Raw genomic sequence first — 20,616 nt, 5'->3', positions numbered from 1 at the left:
GGTATATATAAGAGAACATTATAGAAAGCATAAATATTTTAAAAAATGACTTTATGGTTTTTAACACACAGCAAAACTAACCTATAGGTAGTACTTGTAATGGTAGAAAATGTTTACCGAACATTTTTGAGTAAAAAAAGTTTTGTAGTTAAAAGAAATCCTAATGAAAATTAGAAAAACTAGAGAGAGAGACAGAGACAAAGGGAGAGAGAGAGAGAGAGAAATCTCTCTTCTGTAACAGGCATAGTTTAAGTCTTGTTTCACAAATAAAAGGACCCTCCCTAACATATGGAGTAGTTGCCATGTCCTCCCAGGGATGGTCTGTAGCTATGTTCACCTCAGGCTCATCAAGAAGAGGTGAACTGTCAAATATAATTTCAGTCATAGGATGGTTTGGTTGAGACAGATTAGTGGTATGCAATCATGATAGATAGTTTATCCTAGCTCCAAACCGCCGCTTGGGAAATCTTGAACTCAAATGAACAGAGACTCAGTCATTATTAGTGTCAAAAAGGTATACAGAGACAAAATTTGGTTGGCAGCATGAAAGATGAATCAAGGCGAAAAAGTGACCAATTGCATGTTCAAAATCGAAATTGAGAGGCATACTACAGTTTGGAAATACTTTAAATACCAGAATAGTCATATATTATTAATTGTTCATTGATCACTATTTAATGTGTTTCTCTAAAGTAAAATATTTTTAGAAAGACAATATAAATTACATGTGTCATCTTATTTCAAAATCTTTACTCTCAAGGTGATGCAGAATAGTCCCCTCTTATAAGAATAAGCAAGCAAAATATTGTTTAAAACGTATGTTATTTTTTAATATCTTTCCTTCAGTTGCATATTCCAAGAAAAAAGACTTTTTAAAAGAGAAAAATTAGTTTTGTGGAAGTATTTTAATATTTAAATGTTATACAGTTTGATGACTTTCTTAGGAAGAAATCAGCATAAACTTAAAATGTGGACGAGCTTAACTAAAGAAACTTCCAAATATTTTCTAAACACTGGAAAATATATATTTATAAATTATAAAATGCATTATTCTATTAGTAAACACAAACCTTGGTATCTTTAAATCAGACCTCCCCCCCATCCCCCCCCCAGCCAAATAGCCACAAAAAGAATGTCCTCAAGTGTCACTGCCTGAAGTGATATGCTCTGACAAATTTAACAGCTCTTTCTGTGTCATTCCTAATGCACTTGTCACTCAGTATTATCCATCCTCATTAATGACAATGGGAAAGTTTATCTTGGGAACACGTTTTAAATCATCTACTCTTCACAATGGGACCATGAAATCTCTTACAAAACATGAGGCGGGAACTACTCTGACAACAAAACCCCTTCCTGGCAGCTTTATTCTTAATTCCTGTTCAAGGAGTAATCTGTTTATTATAAAATCATACAGAACAATATATTAAACAGAATTTGAAACAAGAATAGCTAGTGTGATTTTCAAGCTTACAAGTATTTTTACAACATTTTTATTAGGCTGAAAACACGTAGTTGAGTCCTTTTTGTGTGGTTTCATGCAATCTTCTTTTCTATTCTATATCATAAACACCTTTGAAAAAGAGTTTTGTTTTATCTAATTTTACAACAGTTTTTAAATGCCGAGGACACTAATCTTTATATAATTATTTTAAAAATAATAATATGCATGAACTTAAATAAAAGCAATTTTGAGTAAACTGTCCTTACATGTTTAAATTTCCTAATTAAATGCTGAAAGAGTCCAACTCAAGTCTCTTACGACTTAAAAATAATCTTACCAGTCCCCAAATTACTTTTAATAATATATTTACATTTTAAGCTTCAATATGACCTTATTTCCTTGCCTAAGAAGTTCCTACAGTTTAAAAAAAAAAACCAACAAATAAGCAAAACTTCTTGATCCATAGTGCCCACTTAAACTTACTGTTTTAACTTGACTATCAATTATATATACACTAGGTAGTGTGGATAATGAGCAGCTAATTGTTGGGGGGTATACTTCCGCTGATAAAATTAATACTTGTTAGAAATAGATCTATATGCCTCTTATTATTCAGTCATCAAAAGTTTAATGATACATTTTGGCTAACTTACTGTATAGTAAATTAATCTTAAATAGATTATAATAATAAAGTTGAAAGATCACATTTAATGTTGATTTTATCACTTTTAATCACCTGAAGTCCATTTGTGAATTCAAACATGCTACAAGTAAAACATCAAATTTTAATATTAAAATTGTATGAACCTGTAATATACCCTTTTTACTTCAGAATTCAGGACCACTACTTCAATGTTTCTAATTAATGCTTTATTTTTGTTTTAAAAAGTTCCTCTAAAGGATGTTGTAAAAATTATATGGGCTTCATGTTTAAGACTCTAAGTTAAATATACAATAAATACCACAAAATGGTTAATTTAATTGATGTTTTAAAAAAGAAATAAAAATCTAAGGAAAACTGAGAAGATATACACATAGATTAGAACTGTTTCTCACATATTAGATGTTTATTATGAATCGAATGATAGTATATACAAAATAGCAATTTATGTGTGGCTTCAGAAAGCAGAATTAGTACTAATGGGTGGGACACTGTTTTAGCGTCTGAAAGAATTTTCTAGCAACTGTCCTTGGCAGAGATTGAAATGGGTTGCCCCTAAGAAAGTGGGTTCCACATGATTACAGAGCGGCTAGGTGGGAAGATATGTGCATACAATAAGAAGCTGACTTTGAAGCACATTAAGCTCCCTTCCAATTTTGACCTTTTAAGAAATCTAGGTATTTTCTCAAAGAGACACCTGCATTAATTCTAAAAGTGCAAACTACACATCAAATGATCATGTGAATTCTTTATTACTCAAATAGAGCTTAATTTTAAGTCTACAAATCATATCCCCTAATTGACAATTCCCTCAATAAATATTCTTTAAAGTATGTAGCCTTCTCAAGTAGGGGTTCTTCTTTATAGCAAACTTTCTCGGTAAATGACCAGATAGTAAATATTTTTGGCCTTGTATGCCATAAGATCTTAACTTAGTGGTATAGTGTGAAAGCTGCCACAGGCAATACAGAAACTAAAAAAGTCTTGCTGTGTTCCAATAAATGTTTATTTTAAAAAACTGCGGGGCTGGATTTGGCCCACAGGCCATAGTTTGCTAACCTCTTGCTTTAAAGCATCAGAGGCATAGTTGGTTTAAAATTGCCTTTTACTTACCTAATTTTACATGGAGCAAAGCATAAGAACCTTTCCAATAAAATGATGGGAATGTTATAATAACTGCATGCTAAGGCAAAGAAATGGCCCATACTTATGGCTATGAAGAGTAGATCACATTTCCAAAATATCTTTACATGTACCCTTTCTGTTTCTTGACTGAATTACACATTAAGCCAATAGGACATGTGGAGGAAATGCATTCAGTTATAAATTATGCACTGTAAAGATTTTCTTCTAAATATGATTGTCCTTAAGTTTCTATCTGGACCACAATGGTTTCCCAGGAGAAAGTTCTTAAGAAGCCAAACTAAAGAACTATATTGGTACTTGTCAGTTCCACATGCACAAAGAGGTCAATGGGATGATTCTTCAATAATGATAGTTATATATTCTGTTATTATGGAAGTGATATTAGTTGCTTTGTTGCCAATGTGTATTTAAATATGAATTGTAGAATATCCAAGATGCTGTATTCAAATTCCATTGTACATAATTATTTCATCTCTAACTCATAAGTCTTAAAAATCTTCTACAATATTTTTCTGTTAAAAGCCAGGAAAACATATTAGGCAATAAAATCAGCTCTATTGGCCAGAGAAGACCAGACATATTAACAGTCACTTACTGGATCAAAGCGGGTTAGAAGGTATAGGTACTTTAAATCCAGGAATTAGGACTGATTGCTCTCAGCTCTGGGGGACTTTTACAAATTTAGTCCGAATCTAATAATGCCCTTAAGGAATAAGACTGGAAAACTCTTATTGACATTTATAGAATGTTTATTATCATACATCTTTTAAGATAAAGTGTTCAAAATAATTTTCAAATGGCAATAAAATGACCATAATGAAATCATGATACAAATAGATCACATTTTGTTAACTAAAAATTATATTTTTTCTCATTTCCTATCTAGTATTTTTGAGGAGTACAGTTCTTTATTTCAGCAATAACAGTCCATTATATTGTTAGCTAATATTTTTTGAAGGTTATTTTACTTAGTCAAAACCTTAGACTCAATATTAAGCATTTATGGAAACCTTATTAGCATTATCAGACTATTATGTATAGTCTGAAATGGTGAGATTTTATGGGCATACCTAATAGTTTTGAGCACTGTCAAGAGGACATTCATTCATTCAGTCCTTCATTCAATATTTTTTGAGCACCTACATGATCAGGCACTGAACTAGGAAAAGGGGATACCATGATAAGTAAAACAGATATGAGTTTAAAGCATTTATGTCCCTAAATGAACCACATTTCCCCAAAGCTTCCATACTTTACAAACAAGGCTTAAGCAGGTGTTTGCACTGTTCTAAAGAAGTATGGCAACAAAAACAAACCAAACAGTACAGAGTGTACATTCAAGAGCTAAATAAAAGCAGAGAAAGATTACTTGGGTTCAAGCTGTTCTTGGCTACTTACTTCATGATTGGCCTCACTGAGCAGCCTTAGTATTTTTATAGACCAATCAGTCAGGTTTTTAAAGGTTAACTTATTATTGTTCATTTGATTCTTGATTCAAACCCACTGTTAAATTATTTTTGTTTGACATAGAAGATTTATTTTGGCATTGACTATAAATTTAATTTTTTTCATTTTTGATAGTACACAGAAACCAGAAAGAAAATTAGGAGTGTATAGTTGTTGTGTGTCTGAATGGCCAAATTCAGAGGGAAGAATCTAGAAAGTGCTGGTAAATTTATTTCATTAGTGTAATTTTACTAATTTGATATTATTTTGAGAATAAAAAATTAGGTATAGCTCATAAGTATATATATATAAAACATGTAAAATATAAATATATTAAAATTATTTTAAAGTACAAAATATCTTCTTTTCATCATTACTTTTATTTTTATCCTAAAGTCTTATTTATTGAAAAATCAGATGACTAAATTCATTTAGCACAGATCATTATTAATATGTTTTCTGCACTACCATTTTTTTCCCTAAGAGCATTGGAAAGGATATGAAAGATAACTAAAATAAGTCACTATCCAGTTTGATTCCTTTTTCATACCTATCACTGACAAGTTTTGAACTTCATTACAGAGTAAAGGGAGTATGTACAACTTAGCCATTTTGAAACATGTTAGCTTTTTGGTAAAGGCCATTTAAACACTACCACTGTGCTGTGTTTATCTATACCTGGACATGATCCATATACTTAATTAAAAAATTTGTGTGCATTTATGTGTGTGTGAGCAGTTTTCCTTAAAAACTGTAGTTATATACTCTAATAATTTTCTATAATTATTTACGTCAATAATATAGCACTAGTGCATTTGGTTTTGCTGGACATTTTAGCAACTGTTTATAAAAATATTAATAAACTAGTATCATGTTAGTTTTTTTCCTTTGCCCACTGAATACAAGATAAGTTGACACATTTATTTACAAGCTCACCAAGGGCAATCCATTTCATGCTATAGCATTGACCCTTCACAATGATCTTGTAAATTAGTAGTCTATTATAATATGTACAAGTGACCTTTAATTGCACCAAGAGGCTTTTTGTTAAAAGCTTTTTCAGTGCTACACCATAGCTACAGTGTAAGTTGGTAAAATATTCCTTAGATTACTGAGCAGGAATATCAACCAAAAAATGCCCCTATAAAAATACGTAAATAAAAATTTTGAGGTATTTAAGTCTACACTATAATAATGCCTTTTAAATAACTATTGATCACAAAGATAAGCTATTTTTCAAATTATATAAGCATTAAACATTTAGAAGATTCATAAACAATTTATTAAGTTCTTAAAAATCTAATCAAATACAACTTTGTTTTTGATAATAGCCTTTGGAGACAAAAAGAGTTAAATCAAACTTGATACTAGCTTCATTTTACAACAGAAAATTTTAATTTTAGTAACAGATACCCCCTCTCTTTTTACTAAATGACTATACAATTGGAACTTTTACTACTTTGAAATGTTTCGTGAAGAATCATATACCTAACCAAACACAGACAAATACATTCCAAGTGTTTTTTATATTAAGTAGTGATATTTAAAACAACTTTTCAGTAAAGTATAGGGTCAGATATTTCGACTGATTTACTCAGAAATTTCTGAATGACTGCAATATATTTTTGACATACTTACAAAAAGTTGAAACCAAATACTCAATTTCATTAAACCATGTATATTGGGTATCTTATTTCTGGAAGGCTCATGCCAAAATGATTTAGTTTGATTCTCTACAACAATGGTGGGTTGACTTGACAGCACCTGACAAAACAGTTCAGTGAACTTCACTGTAGCAGATACAAAGAACCTGAACTGGCTACTCTACGGAATGTCCACTGTGGCAGAGAGTTATGACAGTAATAACTTTGACAAAATTTTAATTTCTACTTAAATAAGAGAACTGCTTTACTAGTTGTGTGGCCAAAGGCATTTCCATTACATCCCAGTTTCTCTTAATTATTTATTATGGTCTCCCAAATCTTACCTTTTAAAAATTAATAATTTATATTTAATCTCATATTTCCTTAATGAGGAACACAATTTCTTCTTATTACTAAACTATAGGAAACTTTTTTAGTAATATTACTCTATAAAAGGAAAATATTTTGTGATCATAAGATTTACTGTTTAATTTTGCTTAAAGGTGGTATTCAAAGAATTTCCAATAAATGAAACATTTGCAACAGAAAAAAAAAAGGTTTTAGTATGAATGGATCAAACCTTCATTAGAACCAGTTATTATAAAAGGGGAGGCAAAACTAGAAAAATTTTTTTAATTTTTGAACAACTGAATTTGGTTGACTCTTACTATAAGTTGTATACACCTTAATTATCTGAAGATAATTTTTGATGCTCCAAAGATGATACATTAAAATAATTTAGAAAAATATAAAATGTAATATAAAAACATGGTAACTATGAGCAAATTAATATTTGCAAAAGTACCTGAATGATGTCAATTATACTTTAATTAAAAAAAAAAGTACCTGAATGTAGAACTTAAGTGAATATAATAATAATATATTGTAACTAAATTTGGGATACTTTTGAACCATATCAATATAGTTGACTAGAATAAGGGAACCATATTTCTCTGTATAGAATACTTTCCCCACCTTATTTAGCTAAGATCTAGAAATCCTGCAGAAGTGGATAGTGTTTTAGTGAAAGGCTTTAGTTTTTACAAATTAATTTTTCTATTAAAAACCCTTACCTGGGCTTCCCTGGTGGCTCAGTGGTTAAGAATCCGCCTGCCAATGCAGGGGACACCTGGGAAGATCCCACATGCCGCGGAGTAACTAAGCCCGTGTGCCACAACTACTGAGCCTACGCTCTAGAGCCTGTGAGCCACAACTACTGAACCCACGCGCCACAACTACTGAAGCCTGCGCGCCTAGAGCCTGTGCTCCGCAACAAGAGAAGCCACCGCAATGAAGAGTAGCCCCCCCTTGCCGCAACTAGAGAAAGCCCACGCACAGCAATGAAGACCCAACACAGCCAAAAATTAAAAAAACCTACCATATACCAGAAGTAAGTAAAAAATGAGGAAAGAACAATCCTGTGACTCTAATTATATATATATATATATATATATATATATATATATATATATATATATAAAATATTTTGCTATGTTATATGTGTGTATATACACACACACACACAACACACACACAAAACATAGCAAAATATTATATAACGGAGAAGCTAAGATAAATCCAGTCTGAGTTTTATAATGTATTTATAAAAATAGAGTAGAAATTCTTGTTAGGAACAAAAGAATTTTTAACTTGAATGTTAAAAGATTATGTATAAATATGCATGTATACATACACACACACATATGCTATGTTTACCTGTACATATATGTACGCACCTACATATATACCTACACATTTTTTGGAGGTTCGTTCTTTTTTATCAGGGCAGAGGCTTTTTTGGCTTATGTACTGAAGATGAGATGGTGGTTCACCTTGGGGTGTGCTGAGTAGTTAGTGGTTAAGAGCACAGGCTTTGGAATAAAACAGACTTGAATTTAAGTGTCATTTCTGTCAGTTAGTATTAACTCTGTGTCTTTGGCTAAGTTAAGTTGCTTGATCTCTCTGAACCTTAAGTTTCCTCATATGTAAAGTATAGGTAATAGTGGTACATGGCATTGTGAGATCTATGAGGAAGTGTCTTCAAAGCACATGTAGTAGTCTCAGGACTCTGTTAAACACTCAATCAAACTTTTAATTTTTTATTAATAATAATTAGCAGAGCTCCCGAACATGTTAACTTTCCAGTATGATTCTGCACATGGAGTCAGAAGATCTGAATTTAGTCCTGGCTACAAGCACAGCTCTATGACTTTGGGACTGTTTTATAACTCCTTATATCTCCTTATTAGAATGTGCATTATAATGCCTATGGCAAGGGTTCCTATGAGGATCAAATAAGAATTAAATATGGTAATGTATGTGAAAGTACCCAACACAATGCCTAGAATAAATGAGATACTCAACACACATTTTTAAAGAAAGTTATGATAGATACAAGTTACTTTAAAAATAGTACTTTAACAGTTTAACAAATATTTATGGAACGCCTACTACACATGCTCGGGATTTAGCTGCAAACAAGATAGAGTATGTCCCTACTCTTGTGAAGCTTACAACAGGTAAGGTTGAGTGAGGTTGGGATAATAAACAAATTAACTGATAAACAGCTATAGTAATACATAAGTGTTACACTATGAATTAAAATAGGGTACATGATAGAGGGTAGCTGAGTGAGTACTTCAGATGGGCCAGTCAGGGAAGACCTCTCTAAGAAGGAGATCGGACTATTTAATCTATAATCCAGCAATAAGAAAAAGCCATAAAAGGAATGGAGCAATGAATATTCTGGACATTTGCTGTGCAAAGACATTGAAGAAGGACTAAGGATATTTTTGGTATAAAAGTATCCTCAAAGCTATCTACATCAATCAAAAAGCTCATGGATACCATCTTTATTAAGCTCTGCTATGTATTTCTTACTCTTCCAAGTACCTTGGAGGCCATATTAGTAAAATACATGTTCTTACCTTCTAGGAACATAAAAATGCATTTAGCTGATGAAATGGGACAGCCATGATTTGTCATCATTTTTTGTTTTCTCTTTTCCTATCCTCCTTAGACACTATAAATAACACATTGTGGGGGGAAGTGTTTCAGGGAATAAGCAGTTCTACAAAGGCTTTAAAAAAAAAATCCTTGAAGTACTGCAATATAATTTTCCTGGAGCCACATCATAGAACACATACAAAAATGTTTGTATCTGCAAAATTTAGGAAGGAGGAGAAGAGATATTTTTCTACTTGCACCCTTATGCAATGCTAAATCTCTATCATCCTGGTCTCAAAGGTGAGATTACTGCACTACAGGTACCACAGGATCTTTAGGAGAGACCCATGGACCGAAGACTATTTGGCAAGATTCTAAGTATTTGACTTTTGCTTTATGCAACTATCTCGCTATTCAAATATATGCTTTCCTTAAATTTCCTAAGTAAAATGCAGTAGGAATTAGTATAAAAAATAGTGCAGTGTGAAATATTAGACCTTAAGTTCAATTTATAAAAGGATGATATTTTTATAGAAATGATTCATAGTCAAGGTGTCATAAGATATTTAAAAGTATCTCTCAAAGAAACAGGATTCATTTGATGTAATGAATTACAAGTTTAATATCTTAGGTGTTGCTGACCATACAGAAAGTTTAAGATATGTAATAGCCAAACATGAATTTACTCTTCCTTGCCAAGAGAAGCACTGATGTTCTGCCAGCCAAACTCACAGGAAGCATGTGAAACGAACACAAAAGCAAACAGGCCTTATGCTGCCTAATGGAAAGTCAGCAAGATGGCAGCTTCAATCATTTGGAATAATACTAAAGCAGCCTTAGGCTCTTCTCAGAATGGAAACATGTCACTATTGCTGCAATATTCCAACAAATCAGAATGCAGAGAAAAGAACACTTATGCAATCACGTCCTGGAAGGGCACTTTACTCAACATTTAAGTGCAAAATAATTATAAAGAAATTTCAGAAAAATTGCAGTGAACATAAATGACGCAGGGAAAAATGTTTTTTCTTTCAACACGCTTAATAGGTTTTTAAAAAGCTTACCACTTAGAAACAATTTCCTTTTATTTCCTTTTACATTCTCCTTAAGGAATTATTAATGTAAAGACAAATTTTTATGAAGCAGTAAGTGAAAAGTTTGGGATTCAAGCTGCCAGTAAGAAATACTCATTCCCTCCCCCCCGCCCCCAATATAGTACTATTACTTTGGAAGTTTGATCAAAGGGAATAAGCTTTCACAACATTTATATAGGAAGTTAAAAAATACTTCAAATATTTTGGGAACTTACCTAATCAGTATACTTTTAGCATGTGTCTAGTCATGTAGCCATCTTTGGTCAATCATCAAAAAATCAAAGGCAAATTGGCATGACTCAACCCTAACTTTAATACCGCATGATTGTGTCGTGTAAGCTTGTTTTGTGTGAGAGCTGCTGTGGTTTTAGCAGAGAGATTAACAACCGGACCTAAGCTGGCCTCCAAACCTTGCCCTGCTGATGCCTCAAGCTCTTTGAAGTCTGACCATCATACCTGGCAAAACAACAGTGGGAACTAGGATGGTGTCAGATCTAATCAAATTGTTCGCTGCAGCATAGCTAACTATGGGTTCACTAATTGGCCCAATTTCGGATTATACCTTTTGCTACAGATTCAGGACAATAATTTAGTTAAATGATGTTTTTTTTTCCTTATCTCTTCTAATTAAGATTCCAAAGTGGGAAGAAATAGGATTAGACAGAGTCTCAAAACTGTGTTCCCTTTAAGGTGGTATGCAGTTTTGATAGGCTCACTATGACATGTGAAATATATAGAGCATAGAAGTAACCCAGCTTCTGGAGAGTCTGTGAAACCTATATGACATTACTGTATGTCTACATCACTTGGGAATTAAAGTGTAAATATGGGGATGATAATATAATGAACATTAAAATGTGAACAGTATAAAATGACATTTCTACTGTTAAAGAATGTTAATTTGGGTTTACTTTTGACAAATGATTTTATCTATAAGAATAGATGTCTATGTTCCACTTTGGTTTTCTTTTTGCTAACTGCAGTATATGTGGGATTTGAAATACCAATCAATATTTGTGGAGGGCATCAATATCAGAAAAGGTATATTTGGACTACATGGTTCATGATGCTACAACCTAATAATGCTCCTGAGCCAGACATTTATGTTTCCATTTTTTAAATTTTTGTTACATAACTGAATTGACACATAAGTTAACTCTCCCTTCCCTCTACCTCCAGATATGGTAAACATACAGTCACCTTTCTACTTCTCATTTAAGAACTAGAAAAGCTGTTAAAAAAATGTAGGGGAGTAAGGAAACCTAGGACCAAAGATATCATGCAACACTCTAAATTGTCCAAGGTTGTCACAGTGACTGACACCCTTGTAGTTTGCAAAAGTTTATGCTTTTCTAATATGTAAAAATTTCAAATAATTCTACTGAATCATATCAAGTATATTGTAGTATTAATATAAAGCTAATTTATATGGATGGCATATACTATTCTGGTCTTAATACTTAAGAATGAATCCACTAAGTGCATAAAAAATAATAGTTTCTTAATAAATACAGGTTGATCAATTATTCTATGAGAAAAAGTTCTTGGTGATTGGAGAGGTACTGAGGTCTTGTATTCTGAATTAGGGGCAAAGTATGACAAGACAACCGTGAATAAAGTTGATTTACTTTGATTTTCTGAACTTTTAGTATTCATTTAGCATACAAAACCCACACAGATATGATATTTATGATACTCACTATTTTTGAACCAGTTAAAAACCTACATAAGTATTGTTTATCTTTATACTGAAAATTTGCAGTGAACGGTTAATGTCTTTTGTATATTCCAGTATACCCCAGTAACCATACTTTCTGACTTGAACATAGAAACACTGAATCTTAGAGCTAGAAAACTGTCCCATCACTAAAGCAGAAACCTTGTTTGTAATAACCTTACTATCTGCACCTAATGTAATAATACATTATTATTATTTATATTAGAAAATTAGATTACTAGAGTGTGTTAAGATATGACCAAACTGAACAATACAAAATCAAAACAGCACAATAATATTAAATGGAAGTAAAAATGCTGCTCTTATCATGTCATCAAATTAAATACAGCTACATTTCAAATCTTACCAAATCTCTTATGTACTGTAATTACATCATAATTAATAATATAAACAGAAAACTGGTTAATGATGATCCCAACATCAGAGAAGCAAAAATTACAGAAACTGAAAAAATACAAATCTAAGTAGTTATTTCATCTTGGAAGTGAAGTTATGTAACCAAGTTATACATTTTATAGAACTTAACTGAGAAGGTAGTGTTTATAGGTCACTTGACCAGTGGAACTTACATAATATTTATAGCTGTATTATTTGGGCTATTCTTTAAACTCCATAATTTATCTACATTATATATATTTCAGCAGAGATTTTATACCTACTAAGTCTGTGACTCTTCTTAGTTCTGGGATAGATACAAAGATGAAAAAGACATAGTTTCCATATATTGAGTCTATTATTATACCTTAGTAAAGCCTTTGGTTATAAAATATTTAATCTCAATATAGAAAATATAAATAAGCCAGAACAGTGCCAGGTACACAATAAAGGCTTCATAAATGCTAGCTATGACTGAATGGAGCTATGGTAAGGTCAAGAAATAAGTAGTATATTATGGTTAATCAGATATGCTAGAGAATTACTATGTATAGTTTACAAGGATTATCAACATTCAAAAAATTGGAAAGTTATTTCTTTTAACCTGAAGCCATGTTGAATCAACTTTAAACTTTCTCTTTTACTTATTCAGAATGCATGCCAGGATTTTAGTGTCATTACTGTAGATATGATCCTGCTATGGTTTTTGTAGAGGGGCTAATTCATACAGCTTTATAGTTGATGAATACTAAGTATCACTAAAAATTTACTGTGATTAGACAAATGCTTCCACCTGAATCTGGACAATACTAATACATGCTCCAAAAAGGGAGAAATATTCTTTTGCCTTCTCCAAATCACTCAAAGAAACTAGAGATTACTGGTTAAAGTTGCTCTACCTGTTAGAGGCCCTGGGTGGCTATTAGTAAAAACATATTCAGTTTTCATATGAAAAAAGGCAATGATTTAATAAATCAAAGAAAAGGGATGCTAAAAATAGAGATAAGGGTTTTTACGTGTTTCTTTTGCCCCTTGTTTCCACCTGTGGCACATTTTGAGACCATGTTACTCACAGTAAATTCCCACATGTAACAAATCTACCTGCATGGAATCAGAAAAGTTATTTTTGCTTTACCTGCTAAACCACCTTTCCTTCTGAAAGAAAGCCACTGATTCAATGTCTGGTATATTATAGCCTCAGACTTTACAGACTAGTATAATGTACATCTCCTTATTTTTTAAATATCAAGGCAGTTTTAAAAAAATATTTATTTGTTGTGCACATCAAAACACTGCCACTTGATGAAGGAATCCTCTTGTTTCCACTGCCCATAATATATCACGAAAGACTTGCCATCTGTTTCCATATGCATCTTATAATGTACAATGCTACATTTAAAGCACTTAATCTTTCGTGAAATACATGATTTTATCCTATATGTATGTACTTCTGTTAGGTTTGATTCTTTAATTCACATTTTTTTCTAATCACCAAATTGAATGTTATGGCATAAGTAAATAAGTTATTTAGAATATGTTTCACTTATATTTCTACACTTAAAAAAACCCATATTCATTAGGTTATAAGCCAAAAAGGTAAAGGATTTGATCAACTGTATTGAATATTAACTTTAAAAAAAGAACAACCACCTACTTGTGTTTTGTTTTTAAATACTGCCTCCAAATCATAGGGTGACCAATTATAATGGTTCTCTTAGTTTAGGATAGTGGGAAGAAGAGAGAGGAAATGGAACAGAAACCTAGATCTTTTATCAGCTCCAGTGGTAAAGTGTAGTAAAATGTAGTCACTATTAGAACCTAAAGTTATTCGAAGGAGCGGTCCTACTTGACATATAAGTCCTTTATTTCTACTCCTCACCCCCCAAAATAAGACCCAGTGTGTGTGTGTGTGTGTGTGTGTGTGTGTGTGTGTGTGTGTGTGTCTGTGTGAGAGAGAGGGAGAGAGAAAATAAACATGATTCACGTTACTGTGCTAACCATCTTCTCTGGGTGCAATATTTTTTTCACTAGGGAATCTCCTTGCTTAGTTTGTATGGTGACAGACATGATACCTTAGACCTGGTTGTCAGAATACTCATCTTGGGAGAAACGTGCCACATGGAGAAAAAAATCTTATATCTTTCATTAAATATATAAATTCCACCTAAAAGAAAATGAGGAGGCATGCTTTCCTTGTGATGCTAACAACTATAACTTTATCCCTCTAAAAACGTTAGCAATATTATGGTAAATTACCCAATATTCTGTCAGAAAAACTGAAACAATGTTGAACAATTACAGTGTTGGGTTCCATTTCAATGGTTCCTTTTGAGAACTAAGGCAAATTAGCTCAAGAATCACTATTTCTACACTCTCCTTCTTTTGGCTTTAAGTGGCTTTTGAAGGGAGCATCCCCAGATGAGAAACTTCTAACACTCCTGCAGAGATGACCTGCTTGAAGAACTGGCTGCCTGATTAACTATTAACTGCTCTCAATAGGATTAGATAATTAAGGACATTGATGACCATTAATTAGGAGGAGGGCACATTAATTTGTCACTGGATAGGGCCCTTACAATGATTTATAGGTTAGTGCCACTTGCAAATGGGAAGGGAAAGAGAAAAAGAGAGAGCACCATTAAGTTACCTTATCAAGTGGCCAGCTAAAGAGGGCAGAGGGTCAAAAAAGGGCCAGAGTGGTCACTTAAGGGTGAAGTCCCAAACACCAAAGCAGTGCCAAGCCACATTGACCATCATTTGGTGATGAAGTTAAAAATATGCTAATTTATTGGTGGCAATTCTCTCTTTTTATGGTTTCAAGCAGTTAAGACAAGTGGCCTGCTTAAGAGCTTTTCATTTGAAAAGAGATTAAACAAAATGGTTTGTCAAGGCTGCTTGGCTGTTTTATGTCTTTGTTAAAAAAAAATTGCACCAGTGACTATACTGATAACTATCACATCACCCAGAAGCCATCTCTCTCTCTCTTCTGAGCATTTATTTCACTAATAAATACACCAACTTTAATTGCTTAATAGTGCTATGTTCATTTGCTCTTTAGCAAGATTAAGTTGAAATAAATCTTTTGCACTACTACTTTCTGTCACTATTTCTGGCATAAAGGTCACAAAAAAAGTTTAAGTTTCTGTAGAAAATTTACTTAAAGACGCTGGTGTAAATTATACTTTTGTTTTATTCAGCACGGAAAGCGAAAGGTGATTTCACTAATAGTAAAGAAAACTGCTTTTAGAATGTAGATAAGGATCTTCTTTTCTTAGCCATACACGATTGTGGGTAGCATTCACATTCCACACACAAATAAGCACAGCTCATCAACATTTAATTAAACACGCTTTTGAAAGCCTTGGAAATATGCACGTCATACTTCTCATGTAAGTTTGGACCTTACTTTTAACAGACATTTAAAACAAAACCATTTTTGCTATACTCTAATGATATACCATTAAAATAAAAGACAAAAAAGGATAGTCTAAAAAAATTATTCTGTTACATCAAAAGAACTTAAAAATATTTAGCATGAAATATCTCCTATGAATTTCATTAAAGTAAAAGAAAAAGAGATACTATTTACCTCAAGACTGTGACTCAAACATAAAAATTCTCTCTTACCTCAATGGTGAATAGCTTCCTTTTTAATTTAAAAGCTAAGTCTTTGACATCTGATACATCATAAATCAAGTTATTAAGCTGAGGAATCTGCCGTATATGAATCAAACCTTGTGGAAAGAAAATTTAAAAAATTAAAAAACGCTGTCATTGTACGCATAAATTAAAGAGTCTTACAGCAGAATTCTGTAAATTTACACACAAGCATCCTCCCCCTTTTAAAACTGGAGCTTACTACCAGGAGCAATGAAGCAAATGGTGTGATTATGCTCAAGTAATCAAGCAGAATAAGATAAACAGAAATCCTTGTGCGAGGAAAACTAATTGCACTTTGGTACAGAAGTACAGATGTAAAGAAGGATCTTAATACTTGTCAAAACTACAGCCGGTTTGTGTGTGATTTTCTCTTGTATTTACAGTAAGCAAATATGGCTATCACCTTGCATGCTGCCCACGGCACCACTGAGTGATCTTTATTTTATTAAATGCACCAGTAAGCAGCCAGCAAAACAAGGCTTATGGGTTACTGATAACCAGTGAAGCACTAATGAAAAGTATTTCATTTTATACCTTATTAATGACTTGAACAAACCATTGAAGAAAACTACATTTCAGAGCATACTCTAGGATCAAACATTAACCCCATGCCATCCCAAGACACTCATTTCTGTGGCATGTTAGACCTTTATGTAGCTGTTATAAGCTTTGTAACAGTGCTAGGTAAACCGTGAGCTTTGGCCTCTTGTCAGTAGAAACACTTGCTAATTTTTTCTGACAAGGGCACTGGATGGCTTTTGTGCAGCTTAATGCAGTTTCTGACTAAACTCGGGGTCATTTGCCACAGATGAAGACATGGAAGATTCTTCAGTGCGTCTCTCTGCCTGACTCAGCCCATATTTAAAAATTACCATCCCAAAGACACTGATCCCTCAACATGGGGGAAGAAGGGAAATCCAGATTTGAACAAATTAGATAAATCTTATTTACATAATTGCTTCTCTAGTATATAGTTTTGTGTGTGTGTGTGTATTTGGATGCTTAGTAATGTATTATTGTTAGCTTAAAAGGGTCAACCTCCAAGTGCTTAACTTTAGAAATGGCCCCTTCAAAAATAATTCACTAAAATATCTGACAATTTTTTAAACTTAAGAAAATGCAAAAGGTGTTATTAAGAAGACAGCTTTTACATACAAATTAAAAATATCTCATACAGAGTTATTTAGTAAAATATATTACAAATATTCACACCATACTTCCACTTGCACATTTATCATTTTAACCTTGCAAGTGCTTGTTTAGCTAACTGTTAAATCAGGAGGCCTTACAGAGTGAATCAATCATTCATCAGGTCCTTCTTATTAACAGAAACTTTACTTATCATCAGAATCACCCATTAATCTGTGGCAAACAAAACTGATCAATCCAGAGATTTCAGCACAAAAAAATCATAGCTTTTCAACCTTTGAAATGTTTCAATCAAAATAATATTTTTTAGAATATAAAATATGATTTTACTAAATTTATAAACTCATAGTACTTACAAATGATACTCAGATATAACTTATAAAGATAATGTTTAACTTGAGTTGTTTTAACATAAAATGTAAATAATAAATTAAAGAAATAGTTTATCCAGTTATAAGATACATAAGTCCTGGAGATGTAATGTGTAGCATGGTGACTGCAGTTGACAATGCTGTACTGTATATTTGAAAGTTACTAAGACAGTAAATCTTAAAAGTTCTCACCAACAGAAAAAAAAAAAAGTGTAACTATGTGTGGTAATGGATGTTAACTAAAATTATTGTGGTAATAATTTCTCAATATATACCTATATCAAATCATTATGTTGTAGACCTAAAACTAATACAATATTATATGTCAATTATAGTTTAATACAAATTTTAGAAAAAGAAAAAAAAGGAAAATAGTTTACCCTTAACCGTTCTCTTCCTACCAAAGCAACAGTAATATATTAAATGAATTATATAGAGGGTTAATTTGGGCATATACCACATGCACACTTATGCAATGATCATGAGGCAAATTATTTTATGTAGTTTGTGTTCACAGTTTATATTTTCTAGCCTTTTAAAAAATACTTGATTGTTAGATCATGCTATTTTATTATTTTTTTAAAAGGTTTTATGCCAACTCTTTAAAGCACTGGTGGTCATAAGTATCTTATAATCTTTTTGTTGGTAGACTCTAGAAATTGCCACAGTCCTACAATCACAATCTTACACAATCTTGTAGCAGGCTTCAAATAAGCTATTCAGTCTTTAGACTAAGGTTTTCCATGGAAGTATAGTAGTTCCACAATAATAATAGCAATAATTAGTATTCACTCAGAATAAGTAAATAGGTAAAAATTTATTATTCACCATACTCTGTATTCAGCTTAGATCTAAGATAAGCATAACTACTAAACTTACCCTATTGCGACAGTTCTATGTAGGAACTTTTATTTAAAAAAATCCCCAAATTAACCAAATGACTAAAATACTATTAAAAGTCAAAAAATATAAGTAAGAAGCCTGATTAATTGACCTGTGTTTATACTAGGGTGGTAACATTTTAAAACTTGCTAATAACTCTAACAACAAAATGATCAAAGAAAAGTCCGAATATAATAAAAAGATGTTTACTTTCTGAAAATGTGATTGACTAGGACTTTTTAACTGTAATACAGTACGAATTTTATTTATCATACAGCTAAGCTTTGTAAAGTATAAACCACTATACATAGCTGTTATTATTAGAATTTATATAATATTTATTTCTAACATGGTTAATAAGTAAGACTGATTTCACAGCAACTTTAGGGACAAAATGCACATCTGACTGAGCCATGCCTTAGTACCTGGGTTTGACACCTTTCAAATAGCTACTACGCTTCTTAGTCATAATGTAGTTTGGTGACAAGCTGTCATGAAAGATTGGCCAGGAAGGAAAAACGTTTAACAGATATATTAAAAAATAAAATTCATGCTACATGACAGTAGATATTATGACTGGACAAGATTCTTCCAGGCAATTGGAACACGCCATTTTCATTATAAAGATGCTGCTTACCATGATAATCCTTATATAATGGGTTGGTTTCTTTCTCAGAACCAATAAATGATTCCAGACCAACTACCGTATCTGACAAGTTTGTAACACGAGCAATAATTGCTTTATTCTGTAAAACAAGGAAACAAAACACTCATGTTATATTTAAAATATACCATCTAGACAATGTCATTATGCCATCTCAGTGACAAATTGTAGAGAAGATAGACTATCAACATGGAGAAATAACTTAAAAGTTAAAGCTACCACAGGTGGAAAACTGGGTGAAAAATATGGCCCATGTAGGCATGCTACTCTAATTCGAAGAGCTGAGGGGGCATACCTTAGTTTTCATAGAAAAATAGTTTTTCTCTTGTCTTAAGGGGCAAGGCTATCTTTATTTTCATATACTATTATTTTTTCAAATTACTTTACCCATTGCCCATTGGAAAATCTGATGAACATCAGAATTTAGAAGCAGTATATAGTACAGTATAATGTATAAGGGAAGATCCCACTAACATCTGTCAACTGGGACCACGTCCCAGCCTTATAATAGCTGAGGTCCTCTGTATCATATTAGAAACATGGAAGGGTCCAGCTAAGAGTCTGCAGCATGGCCAACTCTGCAGTCTTCTATTCTCTCTTTCCAGATGCTGCTATTTGACTCTGTAATAACGATAAAGGCAAAGAAAAGATTGCAGATGACCAGCACTAGACTAGTAGCCTACCCTTTCCTTCCCAACACAACCAGACCTGAATCAAAAATACTGCTGAACAATACATTATAAAAGATGTCACATTTTAAATAGCAATAGTTCTAAAATACCCAGAATTTCATGGCTATAAAAAATATAATAATTAAAAATATAATCACAATAATCTGCAGGTTTTCTTGAATTATTTAATTTAATAAAGTTCAGTATTCCTTATAACTCCTGATAGGGTGATAGGTTTGAAAACTATTTTATAGGCTCTAACACCTTAGAAAAATATTTGACCTGAAGATCAGGATAAGTTGAAAAGATTGTTGTTTATAAAATTTTATAATTTTGAAACTCCCATTTTATACACTGATATACCATTTTAAAACTAATCCTTAAAAAAAGTATGGGAAATGTAAAACAGTCAAGACAATTTACAGTCTCATGCTATGTCCCCTGTTAAGAAAAGTCCGAATATAATCAAATATGTTCACTTTCTGAAAATGTGATTGACTATTGAGCTTACTGGTATTCCTCTGTTTAAGTTCTCTTGTAAAGATCGCTTAAGAATGAAAAATAAAAGAGGGCTGGTTAATGTTAACTGACTTGGTTTGAAATACACAGTAGCCTCTGTCACTAAACATTATGCTGAAGTGACTAGTTAACTCACATCTAGGGCAGTACTTTGCAACTCCTCTGTAAGTAGAAATGTGTGTTATGAAGAGAATATTACAGCCTTTG

At 32.3% G+C, this 20,616-nt stretch overlaps 1 protein-coding gene across 1 annotated transcript in view; it reads right to left on the bottom strand.

Annotated features, from left to right (window-relative positions):
• The window catches only part of ELP4 (elongator acetyltransferase complex subunit 4), a 238,990-nt gene that overhangs the window by 118,597 nt on the left and 99,777 nt on the right, over positions 1–20,616 (bottom strand). Inside the window, exons 8-9 of the mRNA XM_061203206.1 lie at positions 19,193–19,301; positions 16,121–16,227 (exon numbers count right to left, since the gene is read on the bottom strand). Of these exons, the coding sequence (XP_061059189.1) occupies positions 16,121–16,227; positions 19,193–19,301 (216 nt within the window). The remainder of the gene's footprint in view (positions 1–16,120; positions 16,228–19,192; positions 19,302–20,616) is intronic.

This window comes from Eubalaena glacialis, chromosome 10 (genome assembly GCF_028564815.1).
Source record: "Eubalaena glacialis isolate mEubGla1 chromosome 10, mEubGla1.1.hap2.+ XY, whole genome shotgun sequence".
Lineage (NCBI taxonomy): Eukaryota > Metazoa > Chordata > Mammalia > Artiodactyla > Balaenidae > Eubalaena > Eubalaena glacialis.
The sequence above is the reverse complement of the archived record's forward strand: the minus strand, read 5'-3'. Positions and strand labels throughout refer to the sequence as shown.